The 19006-nt window shown below is 45.2% G+C and overlaps 1 protein-coding gene across 1 annotated transcript in view; it reads right to left on the bottom strand.

Moving 5' to 3' along the window:
• Nucleotides 1–19006, bottom strand: part of LOC126540816 (uncharacterized) — a 72046-nt gene that overhangs the window by 20022 nt on the left and 33018 nt on the right. Inside the window, exons 4-6 of the mRNA XM_055076409.1 lie at nt 12363–12437; nt 9377–9550; nt 1561–1638 (exon numbers count right to left, since the gene is read on the bottom strand). Coding sequence (XP_054932384.1) covers nt 1561–1638; nt 9377–9550; nt 12363–12437 — 327 coding nt within the window. The remainder of the gene's footprint in view (nt 1–1560; nt 1639–9376; nt 9551–12362; nt 12438–19006) is intronic.

The following is a 19006-nucleotide window of genomic DNA, read 5'->3' as shown; positions in this document are numbered from 1 at the left end:
TTACCTGCAATCGGCCACTTTGATTTTCCTCCTTTTAGCTTATATACTGTAGAAAACAGAGGCATGTAAATGTAAGTAAGAAGACAAAGGCGTAACGTTTATAGTGTAAATATGAGATTTGCAAATTATTACCGAACCCTTGTTTTCTATTATTGCACAAGTTACGCGGAGCACTCGTGGAGCCCTCCTTCATCTGAATAATGCTCTGTTTTATTTATTTATTTTTGTCAAGCTAGGGGGCAAGTTTTTTGTTGGTATGCAGGAAAGGTCAAAGTGCGCGGTTTGTTTACGGTCTCACCAGTAACTATTTATGGCAGTGCTCGAGAGCTAAGGTAGGTTTTGCGAATGGCATGTAATTTAGCTAGCTGTATTCAAAGAGCTATTGGTAAGTGCGGAATCCGTTACATGTGCCCGCAACACTGTCCAAATAAACAAAGGTGGCTACTATACGTCCAGGTTCACGGCGGCTCTGTCGCTTGGTGCTGTGCTCGCGTGTCTCGTTTCTGGCGTAGAATCAAGATATTCCGTCGAAGCCTAAAGGATCAGCTGCCCAATACTTTATTTAGATCGGTGTCAAAGGCTTCAGCGACGAGACCGCGAAAATTATTGCGTTGTGCGTGCCAACGCTCGGCCTGCGTAGCGAGCCGCATCACATTTTCCTTAAAAACGAAGAGCCTTTCAAACGAGCCGGAGGTTAAAAGAGGAGTGTTCGTGCGTAGCAGGCCTCTCCTAAAGGTGCAGGCATTTGTTAACAGGCGTTGCTTCGCTAGTGCAGGTGCGATACCTCACTATTTTCGACCTTCGCATACAACTCCGCACTGCGGTTCGTCTTGCAGTATATCCCATATAACATGTCGCAATCCACGGCAGTAACGTGTGCAGTGTTTTCAGAAGCTAACTACGGATATTTTGCACCGACGGAATGCGGCTAAAAACTAATTTTTACCTGGTTAGTGCGTCGCGGGAGGACAAAAAGTCAGAGTTCCGTTCGTGAGTCAGGGCGCACCTTTATTTTTTGTACTTAGCTGATAGGTGCGATACGTTCGTCTGCGTCCGCTGACTCGCACTTGTTCGTGCTCGCAGTGCGCAGTGTTCGAGGCACGGTCTAGGCTTGGGAACACAGCGGGCAGCTGCCGCCCGTAGGATTTCTCAAACCCTGGTGAAACGTGAAAAGTGAATAACAACCATTCGGACCCACTTCGGTGCCTTCGAACCGGTTTCCAAAATTTATCGACAGTTTTCTTTGGGCAAAGGGTATCTATGGTAACGTTTTGCAGAAACCGAAATGACGCTGCACAGAAAGGCAGCAGCGTAACGTCTATTCCAAGAGTGCCTGGGATGTGAGTATTCTTCCGCCTCGCTTTCCTGACTGAATGGCCTCGTGTTATTAATTTGTATGTCACACTATTTAAATACCAAGCGCTTATATTGTGCGGCACTGTGAGCGCCGCAAGGCGCGACATTTCAACTTTTCTTCCTTTTAATCCGACTATGGCAGGCTACAAGTAAGCAGCGATTATAAGCGCTTTGCCTCTTTCCCCACATTGCTTTCCCACTCACCGTCACTGGTTCGACATTGGGCGTATAGGTCTCTCACATTCAGGAGGAGGACAGAGTAGGCCTTCTTTGTCTCCGTCCCTGCAAAGCATGAAACGAGAATAACAAATGTTGCGTAAGAAGACCGTAGCTATAGGCGTATATCGTGCATCCTACATGTTGACAGCCTGTCCACAAACGCCTACACTCACAGAACCTTTGTAATCATATAAGCACCACAGTACACTTCAATGCAATGTCGTGATTGGGTGATTGTTTGATAGATTCTTTCGTTTAGCGAATATGCTCACCATTTTAAAGCAGCTTAGGGAGAACGAACCCGCCATAATGGGAGGTGAGCTGGGCCCTACAGCGTAAAACTATTCCAATCTGTTGTTATTCCAATCTCCTGACGTCAAATTTACGTAACCGCCGACGCAAGCTTTAGGCGGTGACCCGCAGCGTTGCCTGAACAGCCCAATCAAACGCTCTCCTAGTTTATAGGAGGTCACTTTTGTTTGCTTTCAAAACCAATAACTTTGCGTACATTGAGCGGTTTTTCTTATCTAATTGGCTGACAAGAGGCGGAGCTCACGCTCAAGTGGAGAGGGTTTCGATGGGGCCGAGCCAGTGCACTGAAAATAGATAATCGGATGAAGAGACAGGTGTCGTCGTCTGCGATTGGTCCGCTTTCCCTTGCTTAGCTTACGCTGGCTTGTATAAAATCGCGGCGGCGTGCAACGGAGAGTTAAAAATGCCGCTAAAAGGGATCTTCAGTAAAAAAGCGCTGGTAGAGTGACGTCGTATACGTGCCTAAAGGGCTCGATAACGTTATACGGGCATGCAAAACGCTTTGTTATACGCAAATAAACCCATGCTCTCCGGCAGGTGCGAGTAGCCAGTGCCCGAGCGATCGGCGGCAGCCATCTCCTATTGCTTTCGAAACGAGGCAGTGTCCGGATATTCAGAAAAATAAATCCAATTTTGTTTGGCATATCAATGCATCTTTAACGCATACACGTCACCTTGACGCAATGAGTTTTCGCGGTTTTGTGACGCCGAATGACAGACAGGTGAAGTGGGTGCAGCCTCAAACCTTTTGACCAATAGCAGAGAGTTAATGACGAAAAGGCACTGAATCGGAAATAATTATTTTCCTTTTGTTCGGTCGAATCATGCATAATCAGCGTGTATACATCATGTCAGATTGGGAGTTATCGCGGTTTTCGTGACGTCGCGTGACAGACAGGCGACCTGGGGTGGCCAAAAATGTTATTAATCACTCGCGGAGGGCTGATTGCAGAATTGGAATCGAAAGGTTTGGAACAGCTTTACGTTATAGCGCCCCTGCTTTGTTTCGGGCCATGATAGTTTCGTATTATAAATGGGTGTTATGGATTGACAGCTCTTCTCATTTTAATAGCTGTTGGTGTCCGTCGCAGGAATTCCAATGCGCTTTCCCTGAAAATTCTTATAAAAGGATCTCGGTGCACAGGGAAGATTCGAAATCTGGGCCATCGCATTTCAATAAAGCTCTCCCACTCAAGCAAACCACCTATGCTATTGCAGATAATATTGAGCCTCGAGAGCGTTCTCACTCTATAGGGTGTTATGACTGACACACGCATTCTGACTCGCTGCCGTCATACTGCTAGGCTACAGTTATTTCATTGAGGCTACAGTTATTTCATTGAGCAATAGCGGGCCTGTCATGATTGAAGTGACGATGATGACGACGATATGACCTGGCACGGGCTGTTCGTTCTGGGCAGGGCTACATGCAGGCACGCACGCAGGATTTTTTTTTTCGGGGGAGGGGGGGTGGGGGGCAACCCAACGTAACTTTCTATGCAAATGAGGGGGAGGGTGATTTTACTAGTACAATTGTGACTAATGCCCACCATTTGCCATAAAGACGCGTAAAGCCACAGAAGAGAATTCAAATAACTTGCATCTCACAGGTACGCCTGTTAGATACACCTCTTCTTGGCAAACAAAGAACCACATAAAATGGATTCGCGCATGAAAGGCGCACAGGAAGAACCTTGCCAAGAACAAGATAACACGCGAAAGTGCAAAATAAACAATTCTAGTAGCGTTTTTGAATTAGCTCTGGAAGAATTATGGAGAAATGTATATTTGCGGAACAATCATAGTTCTTTTGGATACCTCGTTTACTGCGCTACCAAGAAGCAAAACCGACTCGTGTTGTTATTTGGTAAGTTGCGTAACGATGCATGGTCACCCATCCCGTGCAACTGCGTAGAGCGCAAGACGCTGCACTTCTAGACGTACCGCGCGCACCGCGGAAGGTTAGAAAAACCCCCCGTTAGCACAGCAGGGAAGTGGCTACGTCAGGCGGCTCGATTGATAACTGTAGAAGCGTCATTCAAAACACACAGAATTATTCTCCACTTCCGGCGGCGTTTTCCCTACTTCCTTTTTCGATAAAAGTATGTTGATCCATAAATATTTTTACAAACCATTTTCGCTTTTCCTCCCAGTTTGGCTGTTGCCTCGTCTTTCTCCCTTAGTAGGTCGCTTAATTTCTCATCTCTTTGCAACTCTTGTTTCCAGTTGCCAATTTTGCACGAAAACCGCTCTGGGGTAAGAGAAAAACCGGTAACGGTGAGAGTCACATTGCTTATGGGGTGAACGGTTATTGCAGGGTCTGATGATGGACGCTGTTTCTCCATATCTTATTTTCCACCTTATATAACCCATATCGCGGAAATATGGTTCCGAGGGTCAGCCAGCGTCGGGGTGAGCCGTCACTCGAGGAAATGATGAAGCAAAATGAAAAGTTAAATGCAACTGGCGTTTTATCCGGCCACAATTCGTTCCACGAGCACAGACCAGCCGACTATGAACCGAATCCCTTTCTTGGCCCCTGGATTAGTCTAAACAAAGAAGATTGAACTAACGAAGCAAAAGGGATGCGCGTGATCGTTGAATAGATCGTGACATAAAAATTGTGTTGGGCATTATAACTAAAATAAAATACTTTAAATAAAACAATAAACTACGCCCTGCCTGCTGCAATAGATGGTGACAACTGAATTCATATTGAGTTAATCACGTGGGCACTGAATCGATGAGAAAACTGGCCTCCACACCCCAGAAGATGCCGATAACTACCGCCATACAGAAGGAGTGAAAAAATTGGCAACCATTCCACTCTGTGAAGATGGTATGGCAGCGAAAGCTGACAACAGTCGATGCTCCCAAACAAAAAGCGAAGTGTTTCACCTCCGCTGCGGGTCTGTCTAAAGATAGTTCAATACCGGACCGACCCGCGGCGGAGATGAAGCAGGCGTTAAGCACCCCCCGCCCCCGTACGTGGGCTGCTCCCGAAGATAGTGCAACACCGGGCCGACCCTCGTCAGAGGTGAAGCAGGCGTCTCACCTACCACAAAGACTTTCGTCACGCCTATACCGCCTCCATGAATCCTGGAATCTCAGGCCTGGACGGCATCGAGGTCGATGACTGATTGAAACTCTACGAACGCCTCAGCACTAACAACACGTGGGACCCTACTATCATGCTCGCGAACGTTATTTTTTACCTCGACGGAACGCCTCGAGTATAGCTTCAAACTCAGGAACACTAGATCACAAGCTGGGACACCTTCAAGCAGAAGTTTCGCGACGAGACTGATTTGGGCACCACTTGGGTCGACAGTTAGCTGCCAAAAAGGAATTACCTGCTCGTGCGTCGACGTCAACGGAGCCATATGTAGCGTACATAGAAAACGTCTCAGCTCTCTGCTGCAAAGTCGATGAAAACATGGCAGAGGCGGACAAAGTTGCGCATGTTCTTAAAAGGATTGCCGACGATGCCTTCAACTTTCTTGTGTTTATCAAGGTTACAACAGTTTACGCCATTAAAGAATACCGCCGTCTAGAACAAGCCAGAAGCCGACACATCACACATCAGTTCCAGCGCCTGCCGAATACTACAGCGACATCATCGTTTGACTATCTCTTTCGCCGGGCCAGCGCCTACGTTAATGTTATGCGTATCGTTAGGCGTGAATTCGAGGCGGCCGCTCCAACTGCCCAGGCGCCTATATACGTGAACCCGCCTTCGGTTTCTATACTTCTCATCCAAGCTGTCGTCCTACAGGAGATCGCCAATATGGGGATCTACTGCTTCCTCGGCTCTACGCTCCGATGTCCAGCCACATTTTGCAACTCCCCCTCGTCCCACATCAAACTTTTCTCCATGGTTCCGTAATCCGCCCGCATGGGGAACTCCCGACGACAAGCCTATTTGTTTTCATTGTCACCGCGCCGGCCACATCTCCTGCCACTGCCGAAATCGCTGGAGTTCTACAGCACAGATGAATTTTCCGGGTTACTTTAATGCACCTGGCCGCTATCACTCTTATATGTCCTGATATGACCAAGTTGCCCCTCAAGAACATGTACCTGAGCCCCGGTACTCCCGCTTGCCTTCCCCCCAACGCCGCCGTCGCTCCCCCCAGCCCCGCAGACCATCTTCTCCGACCTCTCTACTATGCTGCCAGACGGATAACTAAGCAATGCGGATCCTAGAGGAGGCGCTGCATTGCATCAATCAAGCCGAAATCCTCTTTTGACAATCCATACCGAACAGAACTTCCTGGATGTACAGTCACACGGTGTACAAGTAACTGCACTCATCAACACTGGAGCACACCTTTTTATCATGAGTGCTGAATTTCGCCGAAGGCTCAAAAAAAATTGTGACGCCTGGAATGACTCAAGTCGTCCGTGTAGCCAATGGCGTAACAGCTGCTGTCGTTGGAATGTGCACCGATCATGTTTGCATCGCTTATTGACAGACAGTTCCTCTATTCGCCGTCCTTGCCGAAGGCCCGCATGACGGGATCCTGGTCCTCGACTTTCTTGCCGCGTACTCCGCGCTTATCGACTGTTCAGCCAACACACTCCGTCTTGATATTCCCCTTCTGGACACCACTGACCCACCTCCAAGCCATCTCTATTCCACTGAGTACGCCCGCTTGCCACCACAGACGTAGACTTACGTCGACTTCGTGTTGTCGCCGCCAGTTCCTGAGGGTGACTAGGTTTGGCGCCCCCGCCTCGTTCACGACATCACAGTACCCCAGACCTTTCTTTCTATAGTGGTGAACTGCATCTCCCTTCTTGTGAATTTCAGCTTGACACCACAAATGCTGCCACAAGGTAGCACTTTCTTGGTCGTCCTCAAAACCGTCGCTGGCAGCAGCGTTCTTGGACGGGGAAATTGCGTATTTCCCCGTCGCTTGGTGCTTAACATTCACCTTTTATGTATTGCTGTCGGAGAAAGCTGCGTATGCAAGCTACCGTGGCAATGTTCAGCTGTTACTCGCAGTAGTTGCTTAGTGGCTATGGTGTTGGGCTGCTAAGCACGAGGTCGCGGGATCAAATACCGGCCACGGCGGCCACATTTCGATCGGGGCGAAACGCAAGAACACTCGCGTACTTATATTTAGGTGCAAGTTACTGGCACAAATTATTCTGCAGTCCCTCACTACGGCGTGCTTCATAATAATATCGTGGTTTTGGCACGTAAAAATCCATAATTTATATGTTCTAATGTTCAGCGGTTGGAAAACACTACTATGGTCTTGGGTGTCGCCTGTACTTACGAAATTGAAGATAGTCACGCTATATATTACTCTTACATTTATTGATCGTGGTACTGCTTGAACCAATGCCCTCAAGTCAAACATTTCCGCCTAGGGGCTATTCAGTGAAGGCTTACGCCAGGTTTACCGTCATTAACTGTGCCAATAGGGCTGCAAAACGGACCACAAAAGATGCCCAGAAACTAAGGCATCAAATCAATCAACAAAATAAGGGCCTGGCTGGTGGTTATTGAGCAAATCCATCAATTTGTTTTTCGCACATTGTATTCGGGTAATACACGCGTTTTTACACTTTAAAACAATTATCTCAAAACTTCACTTTTTTGTTCATTTGTCTCATTACTTCAGCAACCGAAAATGCCAAGCAAAAGCTTTTGCCCCAATGTCAGGTGTTGAGGCTTCAAAATCTACTCTAGCAGAATAATCTTTCTTGAATAAATAATCATCGTCGCAATAAATATTTAGGACTTATACTGAATAAAAATTGAGCATAAGTAAAGAATTATACAAAAACGTGCTGCATGGTATCCAGTGAACTTTCCTCTACAATAAAGAAAATAATTCGGAATGCAAGGATACTAGTATAATTTTTCAAACTTAGATGTTTACCGAGAAAACGTGGCCTAAAATATATGGTGGTTATAGCTAGCGCGTTATTTTGTGCCCGTCAATCAAGAGGATGTAATAAAAAATAGTGGCACGCAGTAGTACCATTTTGACACCTGTTATCATCTGCCACAGTGTTTTTAAACAAGTTGGGCTGCTTCTGTCCTTCGGAATCTCAACGCTGTCATTAGTAGGAATTCTTTTTTTTCTTGTTGCTCAAGATTGGTTGCATCGACGTCGTCTCCATGCTTAATCTTCGTGGTCAGATTACGAAATTCAGATACCCAGTAAAAGTGAGCGCTTTGTTTTTCTTCTACTCAAGCCACAGGCATTCATTTAAAGACATCCTAGTCCCAGGCATTTCTGTAGACGAGTAATAAAATTATAAAGCAGTGTTTTTGTTAAATTCATGCGATTAGGCCTATTTATGCCGCTCAGCTATGCACGCTTCTTGTATGAAATATATAAGCATTCGAGTGCTTCGCCTAAAAAAAGCGGTGACTCTTCTCTTCTAAATCATTCGCAGTTGTAGTGGAGAAGTTCCAGTGGATCTACTAACCGCCGATGAAGTGGTCGCTTGTTATACCCCCGCCCCCAGCCCCTCTTTTCCGGATTATCCAAAAACCAGAGCGATAAAAGGGTTGGCCGTTCATCGAAAGGCTGAGTGACCAACCTGCGTGCAAACGTTGCTCAGGAGACCTAAATACGTGTTTTGCAAGGGGCGGACACACATGAAAAAGAAATGGAATGCGCTCACATGAAAGGCCAAAAACCTGCAAAAGGCCTACAGACGGCTTGTAGTGCCAACAGGTGTGGAATTAGTGTAGAATGACCAACATTCCGTGCACTGCGATACAAAGAGGAAGTTCAGATGGTTTTCAACGGCATCAACTACGTTTCCAGTAATTTCCAAGTTTTGCTCTGCGTAAGGTATTTCGGACTGATGCACAAGTTAACATATCAGTTCTCAAAATACAGGGCGCCGTTATCCCACCTGTAAGAACTTCCATTTTTTTAAATAGCTCATTCGTTCAATGCTTAAGATTGGTACCACATCTGGTGTCTTAGCATAGGCATCTATACAACGGTAAATATGTGTGCCACAATTTTCTCTTGAGTTCCCCGAACCAATAAAAAGCTTCAATGTATATAGAATATGTTACTCGAGTAGTAGTTCAACGTACGCTCTTAATAACTTAAATTTCATTGGACATGACAAACAGTTGAGCCGTATGCAAAGCTTAAAAGTGTGCGGGTAAAGTACATTTCATATGTTTGTTTTGGTACAGCAAGCTAAAATTATTACTGGAACTGCTCGAAATGTCTGGTTTCACTATAAACGGAGCTTGGATTTTTCAGCAAGGACAAACGTTCAATAAGCGTATTTGCGGTAGGCTGTACAAGCAGTTCGCAACTGCATTCTTTTCCTTCAAAACGCCGTGCCGAGCCATATACGACACTTTCAAGCTTTTCTGTTGTTCTTCGCTCTTCTTTAACCTCTCTCTGGTAATGAAATAGTCTTCGCAATCTCACTGAACCAATGCTTTCGACAAAATGCAATGAAACCGCAGCAACAGCCGCGAGGTAGTGAGGCTTGCCCTTCTGTAGCAACGAGGCAAGTAGCTGGTACTCCGAGTTGATGAAGTCCAGGTGCGACTCGTAGATGGCTACGTTCAGGTCCACAGCCTCCTTCTGGAAACCCGTGCAGGCGTACAGGAAGTAGCTGTCACATGGGTTGCTGCGCCAATCGACGAAGCCCATGGTGCGGTGCTCTGCGAGACACCCGCCGATTTGTTTGACGATGGATTTTCGGCGGTCACCGTTTGACAGGACAGGCTGCCAGCTCACAGCTCTCAGGATCACTTGGCACTAAGTTGCGAAGTAATAATAATAGTTAGGCTGTCCTGCTCAATATATGTTTCTGCCTGTTAACTTGTTTTAGACGTCTTCCTTAGTCTACTTTTGCTTATGTATGCAAACAATATCTAAAACACATCCTCTGGTGGCGAACCAACTGCTGGAGTATGAAAAAATAAAACAACCTCTTATGTAAAACTTTATCAGATCTCGACACTCAACGTGGCATATAGCACAAACCTAGCTATTCAACTAAAGTACTTGAGGAGGTGGAAATTATTTCACTGGAAAGCAAAATGTACAGATTAATCTACTTTTAACTAAATACTTATGCGCACATGATGCAATACGCGAATTGAAACCCGTGATTTCACAAGGCACACTGACTTGGAACGAATTTTGAAACACGAACCAGTTGTGAGATAAGCGCTATCAAACGTGCGGTAAAAATGCACTGTTGTTCCAGTTGAATACCTTTTTTTGAACAAAACGTACTTTTTTTTACATTAAAACTAAACACTTGCTAGAACACCAACGCACATCGATGCATGCTTTCGGAACGTATATCTCGAAATTGTGTCATGCTCGGGATTGGTTCCAACTGGATATGATTTTCGAAGACACCGGCTAAAAATCGTGAATTGCAATATGTGCTGTAAAGTAATTATTTAGACCTTAATCAGCAAGACCTTGTAAATCAATCAAATTTATTGTGCTGGAAATGTCCGCCTCTGAGAAAAATCCAGCTCAATATATATATATATATAATTGTGCTGCATGCTACCGGGGATATTCAAAAATTTTGTTAAGTACAAGAACACGCACATATGCGAATTTTTAAAAGAGGAATATTAATATCTGATGGCTGCAACTGTTTTTAGGATAACTGCCCTGCAGCGCGCTGGTTATGCACAATGTCACAGCCATAACAGCCTCTCCTGGGACGTGCGCAGTCAACCTCTTCAGACGTCGAGTGACAGTTCACGCCGGAGGTCCACACAATCCCTTAACAATATTCGATTGTTACTATCGGCCGTCGCCATAAACCACGTGAATCTTTGAAAAGACACATACAACCATCTTTAGGTCAGCCTTCCATAGCGTATTACGGGTTCAAATTGTATTTATGCAATAGAGTTACGCAACTCTATATTGCTTACACACAGTGGTGGTTTTCTAGCATATCCAAGATGTAGACCACATACCGGAACATGCGCGGAAAGGTAGAGTTTAAGAAATTAAAAAAGTGCAAAATATAAGACGGCCATAAAAAAATAGGACCTCATCGTGCAACACATTGCTATAGGCAAGTAAGCGCAGTGTAAAGCAAGTTTTATTTACATCTGCCGCAACACCTATCCCGCTCCCATCCTTCCAAAACAGTTTGTGTGCTACTATAGCTAATTTATAGGAAACTGACATGCATCGCAGCGATACGGGACTGACAACACATTTCATATAGTGCAAAAGTATTTTGTTGGCATTATCCTTCCAACCTACAACCACCACGCAAACATAAGCGCCATGAAACATCATTGCATATTCGGTCACCTGCTTCATGACGAAAATATTTCCGCCTATGCACATACTTCGAAAGATACGGCCGCGTTGAATCTGTCCACGACAGTATATTACTTCAGCTACTTACATCTCGATTACAATTGAGCACAACGAAAAGTATCTCCAATATCTAATAAAACGTTGCAGTGCATAGTTTCTTCCCAGAACATTCAGGAGTGAAAACCACGTTCACTGATTTACAGATACCAACAGCAAGCATCATTCAAATGTTTTTGATCTAGCCAGCAATATATACTGAGAAATTTATTTTCTATGACGTTGGTACGAAAGTGTATTAGCAGATAATAGTAGTAAGATATTGTGCCGTTTAAGTGACAGAGAATAACGAGGCAATGCCATTGTCAATGACGAATCCAACTATTCATTGTGCGAACTTATGCCAGCAAACGTGATTGACCTTCAAACCACAACGATAGCGGCTGCCGAAACAATAGTCGGCAGCCGAAATCGGACCTATGGGACAACAAGGTCGGCTGCTTAAACGTAAATCACTGAAGTTTCAGCATAATTACTGCTCCTCCCAGTGAGATCAGACAAGGACCAACAAGATAACACCCGTGAATTGCTGCTCCTCGATATAAAGAGCACGAAAAGTCTACACCATTCACCAGTTCAGCTTGAGCAATTTCCACCATGTCACATGGCGACACAATGTTATTTGCATCCATCCAACGGCAGTCTACAGAGACTTCGAAAACACACCTTTTGCATTAAAACATTATTTTGCATGAAGCATCTGCGTCAGGTTAAAAACAACTGCCCAAAACAAAGTTGTAGTGTCACCACTACGGCTTCTACAATATCGCTATTGTTTGTTTATTTATTTATTTCCTCAAAGGTCTCTGTTGAGACATTACATGAGGGAGTGGGGAGTTTGTGACAAACATAGATGCAACAAATTAAAAAGGGATATTTTCGATGAGTCGCTTGAATGCAAGTGGGTCAATGATAGTGGCAACTTCGGCGGGCAGGACATTCCGGTCTCGTGTTGCTTTGACACAAACTGTGATACTCAATCAAACAATTACTGAATGCGTCAAATATTTCGGTGTGTATTCTCGCCATACTATAAGTTCCTTCAGAAGGTTTTCCGTGCGTCAATATGGCTGCTTCTTGCTGACGGATTAAGAGAAAGCAGATTCTCACCATACTCCTCGCATCCTTCGTCGTCGCAGATGTCGTACTGGCTTTCGTGTAAGTGGGATGCCGCTCCGGTAGAGACTGCGCGTACAATACACGAGAGCAGGATGTTAGCGTATCACTCGAGCAAGCATTAGAATGCGGCATAATTACCGTTGTGTTAATGATAATAGCAGAAAGGATTCAGCAGCACAAAACGCGCTCACGAACATAACCAATCAATTACGTGACGCGCTCAGTGCGCTAAATTTTCTCTCGCTTCTGCCAAAGCCAGATATATTGGCACAAGCCCAATTGGAAATATCCCGCCACTCGTTATCCACTGAAAAATGGCTTCTGTCGACGAAAAGGAAAGCTTATTTATGAGTCTACCATTGGAAAGAAAGCTCGTTCTATAGTAAGTGCATGAGCTTAAAAAAATAATTACTGCAGGCTGTCATTCTCTCCTGCAGCACATGATGTCATTGATGGTCCTTTGAAAGAAATGAACATCCCTTCCCCTACCAGAAAATGGGAGTAAGCGTATCCTGCGTGCGCCTGACCTTCATCACGCTTAAGTAACCCACAGGTTACGGTGCCGGATCGCTTCGGCCTCCCGCTCCCTCAGCTCGGGATGTTCTTCTCGTTGCTGTCGGATTGCCTGGGCTCGGGCGGCTCTAAAGGCGAGTTTATGGTCCGACGTTATTGGTGCGCGGGCGAGCATCGCTCGACGTGGGCCGCGTCAGAGCGCGTTGGCAGCGTCCGGTTACGGTATTTGCGCCAGTGCGTCGAACCATAGGCGGAACTATAGACGCTATTGCTCTCGCCAGCGTGACATAACGTCTGCGCGCGCTCGCGCTACGTCGGACTACATTTAGACCTTAACGGCTGGATCGGCGCACTGACTGCTAGTCCTTTCACGGGCGAGTTCTCGCCGCCGCTCGTCGAAGGCTGTCCTTTCCTTGGGGGAACGCACAACGCGTGGCTCTCCCATCTGTTTTCCGTGACTGAACTGAACGAAACTGAAGCCGGCACAGTGCGCGCGAAACCAGTTACTGCCCTTTCCCATCCCGGCGGATGCGAAACGGCTATGATTGGTTGTGGCGGTTGCGTGAGCGCGCGCCTATGCAGCTGGAATCCTCACAAATTCTTTGTCATGGTGCATCGTTGAACTTAAAACATAGAAAGATGCAGTCCTCCATATTCGAAGACGCACTTTGACTCAGTGGACCTCTTTCGCTTTGCCCGAATGCAGTATAGCGCCGATACTTCACATAACTAAGAAAAACGAAAGGCCCCGCTAGGTGGCTCAGCGGCTATGGTGTTTTGCTGCTAAGAAACGAGGTCGCGGGATCAAAGCCCGGCCGCAACACCCGCATTTCGATGGGGGCGAAATGCGAAAATGCCCGCGGGCCCTGCATTGGGGAACATCAGAGATCCTCTGGTGGAAAAATTAATCCGAAGTCTCCCACTGCTGCGTGGCTCATAATTAAATCGCGGTCCTGGCACGTAAAACCCCAGAATTCATTCAAGAAAAACGAAACAAGCGATTCAACTTCATCAATGCACCTCGATGCTGTTACGATGTCCAGAAGTTGCCTTGCAACGTACATTTCCATCCTAGTGCCGAATCCCACCGCGGTGAGTTTGTAGCCGCAACTCGCTTTATGCAAGCGGCGCGTCACAGGAGCGATTGTAAACCGTACTCGCCTATATTCCGAAGAGAGCGGAATGGCAAAACCGTCATGTACGAATTTAAATTACGTGTACATTGCAGAGTGATGATGTCGTGGATATAAAAAAACAGAATTTCACTCCGCAGTGCGTCGCAAGGGCATTTTCACCGGTATTAAGTAAAACGAAAAAAAATGAACTCTTATTTAACAAGGATGTTCCCTTTGTTCAAATTTTAAACTAAACATACATGCGTTTCGCGACTTGATGCATAGAATACATGCCGAGCGTAAGCCATGTGGCGTAATGTGAATGCTTGTAATATCTGAGAACATCTATTTGTGAAATAGCAGTGCGGAGGAGCACATTGAGCTTAATATGTCGACATAATCTATATGTACAATGCTCAGAATTGCCAGAGAAAAATGGGTATAATGATCATATGCAACACTATAAAGAAAGCTGGAAAATATTAAAATAAAGAAATACTTCTTTACCACAACAAATTTATTTCGACGTGAACTAAAAAGATTCCTAATTTTCAAATAGTATTCTTCTATTTATATGGGGGAAACAGTTTTTTTCTTCGGCATGTCTTTTGTCGTAAGCGCTGCCCGCACAGCTATTTTTGATTATCTCTTTTCCGCCCTCAATGGAACCTTCATTGCAGCTGTAGGCAGAGAAATTAGTGCTCCCTTGTGAGAAAGAGTACACCTGCTCATTCAGCCAATCAGTGGCACTCGGAGCGTAATTATATAGGGTGTCCCAGCTAACGTAAGCCAAGCTGTTCAACAACAAAAAATATTTGAAAATCACGGTGCAAGGCGCAATCTTAATGCTACGGTTTTCGGTCGACATACATCTAACAAGCGAATGCCGCCGCTTCTATAAGTGTATCCTGCACCGTGTTTCTTCATCCTTTCTTTTTCTTTGAATAGCTTAGCTAAGGTTAGCTGGGCCACACGGTATATATTCGTAGAGCTGCGAGCTGCCATTTAGCCAGTGTCCTGAACTGCTGGGTGTCTCGTCGTTTCTCGTATGTTCTATGTACCATGGTTACCTCTACTGGCATTTCTTACAACCGCATTGCTGTATTACAGTGCATACGTGAACTCTTGGAACAGCGACTTGATCGTCTGTTTTGCTGACATAATGCTACATAACAAAACGGAATTTCCGTAATATGGAGGGTCCGTTCTCCCAGCTCTACCGTTTTCAAAAACGAAAGTGAGGGTGGCGACATTGTTGAAGAAGCTTTCTCCGTATTTTAGCCTCATGTGATTTTACCGTGTAGTGCCAGTGTACATTTAGAAAAACCTTGAACGCCGCCAGAACTACCTATGGTTACCTACGCTGCCCTGCTGCTGATCCGAAATCTCTCCCCTTGTCTTCGACGCCACCAGCCAATCACGTAGATGCAGAAAGGGCTTCATTATGAAATTATACCTCAGTGTAGTTATCGATCTGCGGCGTATGATTGCCTCATTTCACTACGGTAATTAAATACGAGTCCTGAAAAGAGACGAATTGGATCGTTGCCCGTAAAGACGTTGCTGTAACACTTTTTGACGTCATGTGCATGTAAATGAATTCAAGTATTCTGCGCCATGTTAAGTTGAAATCAGCTTTCCGGAATTTTGAAACTAGCGATTTTCGCCACAAACAATGACAACATTAGTATTTGCTTCATTTGCGCAGCAGATGTTTTTATGATATCGAAGTGAATGTGCAAGCGTTGGAAAATTAAAATGGCCAATCGGGAGGTATGTGTGCGCAGATTGTAGGGGACTTCTTGCCTGTACCCTAAAGTGTACCAGTAAATTTTGGAACGCCAACTTTTGCATTACGTTGAGAAAACGCGAGGAAAACTGCTTGGCAGGTCAAGTGAATTCTCCCATTCGATATTGGGGCATTTCTTGTTGGGCTAGTTGGCGAAGCATTTATTAGAAGAGGAACACAAAGCATAAAAGGAGCGATAAAACGAGCGCGACTACTAACTCTTTCATTCTGTTTTCGAAGATCGTATATATGCGGCTCACATTGACACAAAGCCGTGCGCAAAACCGCAAGTCAACAGATGAACCACAGAAAAGCAATAAGCGCAGGCAATGCGGAAAACGCTAGCAATTAATGTTTTACAAGTATACCTGCTCCTTCCTCCCTTCGCCCCCCCCCCCCCCCCGCACACACACGCACACAAGGGACAATGCACTCAGATACATAAGTGATACGCCTGTATTCTCGTGCCGGTCACACAGCACCTAGTTCAAACGCTCAGCCCGAAAAAAAAACGCGCCTCTATTCTGCCCTGTGAAAGCGGACGTACTAAAGCGACGTCGTTGTCGACGTTAGGCTACCACCACCAACACAAGCGACAAACGTTACGTCACGCGCGCACGCACCTGTGCCGAAGTGCAGCATGCATCCTCATTCTTCTTCGCATTCAGAAGAAAGTTTCGGATTGTTATTCGAATATACGAGAAAATATAAAACTGTTGTGCGGACACTTCCTGAAAGACAGCTGCCGCTTGAGGCCTGTCTGAGCGGCCGCGGCCGCTGAGCGGCACTACCATTAGTGAAGCATACACCCTGCTTCTTGTTGGCCCTCCCCATCGCGCAAGTGCGTTATTTCTCTAAGCAAAATGCGCAGAAAATTCGTAAAGTATGACTTACACACAACCTGCAGACATCATAGCATCGGATTGTAATTCGAATATACGAGCAAACATAATTCTGTTACGCAGAAACTCAAACATATAGCCTTCCACACTGTAAACAATTTCCGTCATTATACGGAGGATTTCCGTCGTTATACGGAGAATTGCAGGTAAAGATACGGAAAGTATGTCATATTTCAAAAATACGGCAAAATCTGCCGTTAATATAGGGAAAGTGCTCTCCGTTTTAAGCTTTACGGACATTTAACTGTAATCATATGGAGGCTATACTGTTTTGCACGAAACAGACAGAATTCCGTATTTTTGTTATGCGAACATCCGTATTATTGTGAAAAAATTTAAGCTGTCTGAATGAGCGCTCGTACTCACAAAGTTTCAGCTAACTATATTTTATTGAACGCGCAGACTGTACGCATTATGAAGATACGTACAAAATGTGAAAGCTAGCCTTCTACCGAAAGCTGCAATAACAGATCGTATAAATATATATACGCATCTTCTATTCCGGTCGCAGTTTGCCGCGCATATGGGCCTTAACGCTGATCATATGCGCAAATATATACGTGTTCTCGCAATGTTCTCGAATTAAGCGCTTTGTAGTTGATAATACAGCATATACATATAAGTGAACGAAGAACTGTGGGCATACTTGTATACGTAAATAAGCTTGCGGTACTCAGGTGCTGGTGCACTGGGAATGACTTTGGGGCTTTACGCCAAAAATTGTGCGCACTATAAATTAGTACCGAAACGCAGGGAGTAGTATAATGACCGTAACTGCGTTTACATTTAGCTACAAATGGTCTCGAAGGGGACTGGCGGCCTATAGATCCAAGTACAACGGTCGGATGAAATTTTCGAATGCGGCAAACAATTAACCCAAGTTTGAAAGGGCTTTGCTGAACTGCAATGTAGTTGGTTTAACTCATTCCCATAATATTTACAATATCTCTCGTCTCTGCCAATAACTGCCCTTTGATTGAGACAAATCGATTACACATAATCTTCACTGTTCATGTGTTAATTCTTGCGGTAAGATGTAATCGCAAACATTTGGCGCTTCATCTTGAAATAAGACCGGTAAGCGCGCTCGTTCGTGTACGGCAGAATAAAGAACGCGAACATGCACCGATATGTGTGCAAACTACTGGAAGGTGACTGAAGATGAAGGACCTATTACCGTGCTAGTACTGTGTGTACTGTCAAAAAGAAGAAAAAAAGGACGGAAAGAAAGAATGTCCAGTGCCGAGATGTAACAATTCAAGGTTTCTTTTTTTTGACCCAGAATGCAACACCATTAGTTCCATGTGCTTTATAATTGGGTAAATGTTATGACACAACTCATTATTTACCCGTTCATGGCATGCGCCAACCAGCCCAAATTATCACTATACTAGAGCTTATTGACGCATCGTAATGCTCTTCTTTGCACTTCATTGCAGCACAGGGGTTTGCTATCCCCAGTAGCGAACGGTTTCGTTGACCTCCCTGCCTTTCTGCTTCTTGCATTCTCTCTCCCTTTGTATAAAACGCACTAACTTGTGGGAGAGAAAGCGTTCTCCTCTTTTAGAATTCAATTATTTTGCAGTTCCACTAACTAGAGCACAAATGCGAAAACGAAACCGAATCTGTTCTGTTCTCCGCGCTCACAGAGTGCGGCACCAGGGGGCAGCGCGTGCTGCGCTTCCCCCTGGTGAAGGGCTGAGGAATATGGAAGAAAGTGATTGGGCTGGGAGAGTGTTCAGGTATCTATACAGGAAAAACATTGATTCACAGTGGAGGAAAAGAACTAGGAAGCTTACCACCAAGTATGCGGCCTGTAGGGTGGGCAACACAGTAACAAAGAAGGTCAAGCGTAAAGTCAGACAGGCTGAAATAATCTCATGGGTGGCGGCAATGGAAAAGAAACCTGCCATGAGTAACTACTTAAGAGGAAAAAACGAAATCAGGAAAGAAACCATTTATGATAACTCAAAGGGAAGCTCATTACTTTTAGAAGCGAGATCGGGATGTCTTATAACACGCACCTATAAAGCGAGATATAAGAAGGAAGAAGAAGCATGTGCTTGCTGCGGTAAAGCTAGGGAAACGACGGAGCATGTTTTATTAGAATGTGAAGACGCCTACCCAGCGGTCGATTTAGGCACCACTGGTCTCCTTGAAGTCCTTGGGTTCAGCGGGAGCAGTGGTAAAGCAAAGATGTCCGCAATAGGCATTAATAAGAGGCGATTGGAGGATTGGTGGAAGAAAAGTAGGGAAACTACAAAAGACGGAGACGTACAAAAGCACAGTTCGCATAGGGGATCAGAAAATTTGGGC

Source organism: Dermacentor andersoni, chromosome 2 (assembly GCF_023375885.2).
Source record: "Dermacentor andersoni chromosome 2, qqDerAnde1_hic_scaffold, whole genome shotgun sequence".
In the NCBI taxonomy this organism is placed as follows: domain Eukaryota; kingdom Metazoa; phylum Arthropoda; class Arachnida; order Ixodida; family Ixodidae; genus Dermacentor; species Dermacentor andersoni.
The sequence above is the reverse complement of the archived record's forward strand: the minus strand, read 5'-3'. Positions and strand labels throughout refer to the sequence as shown.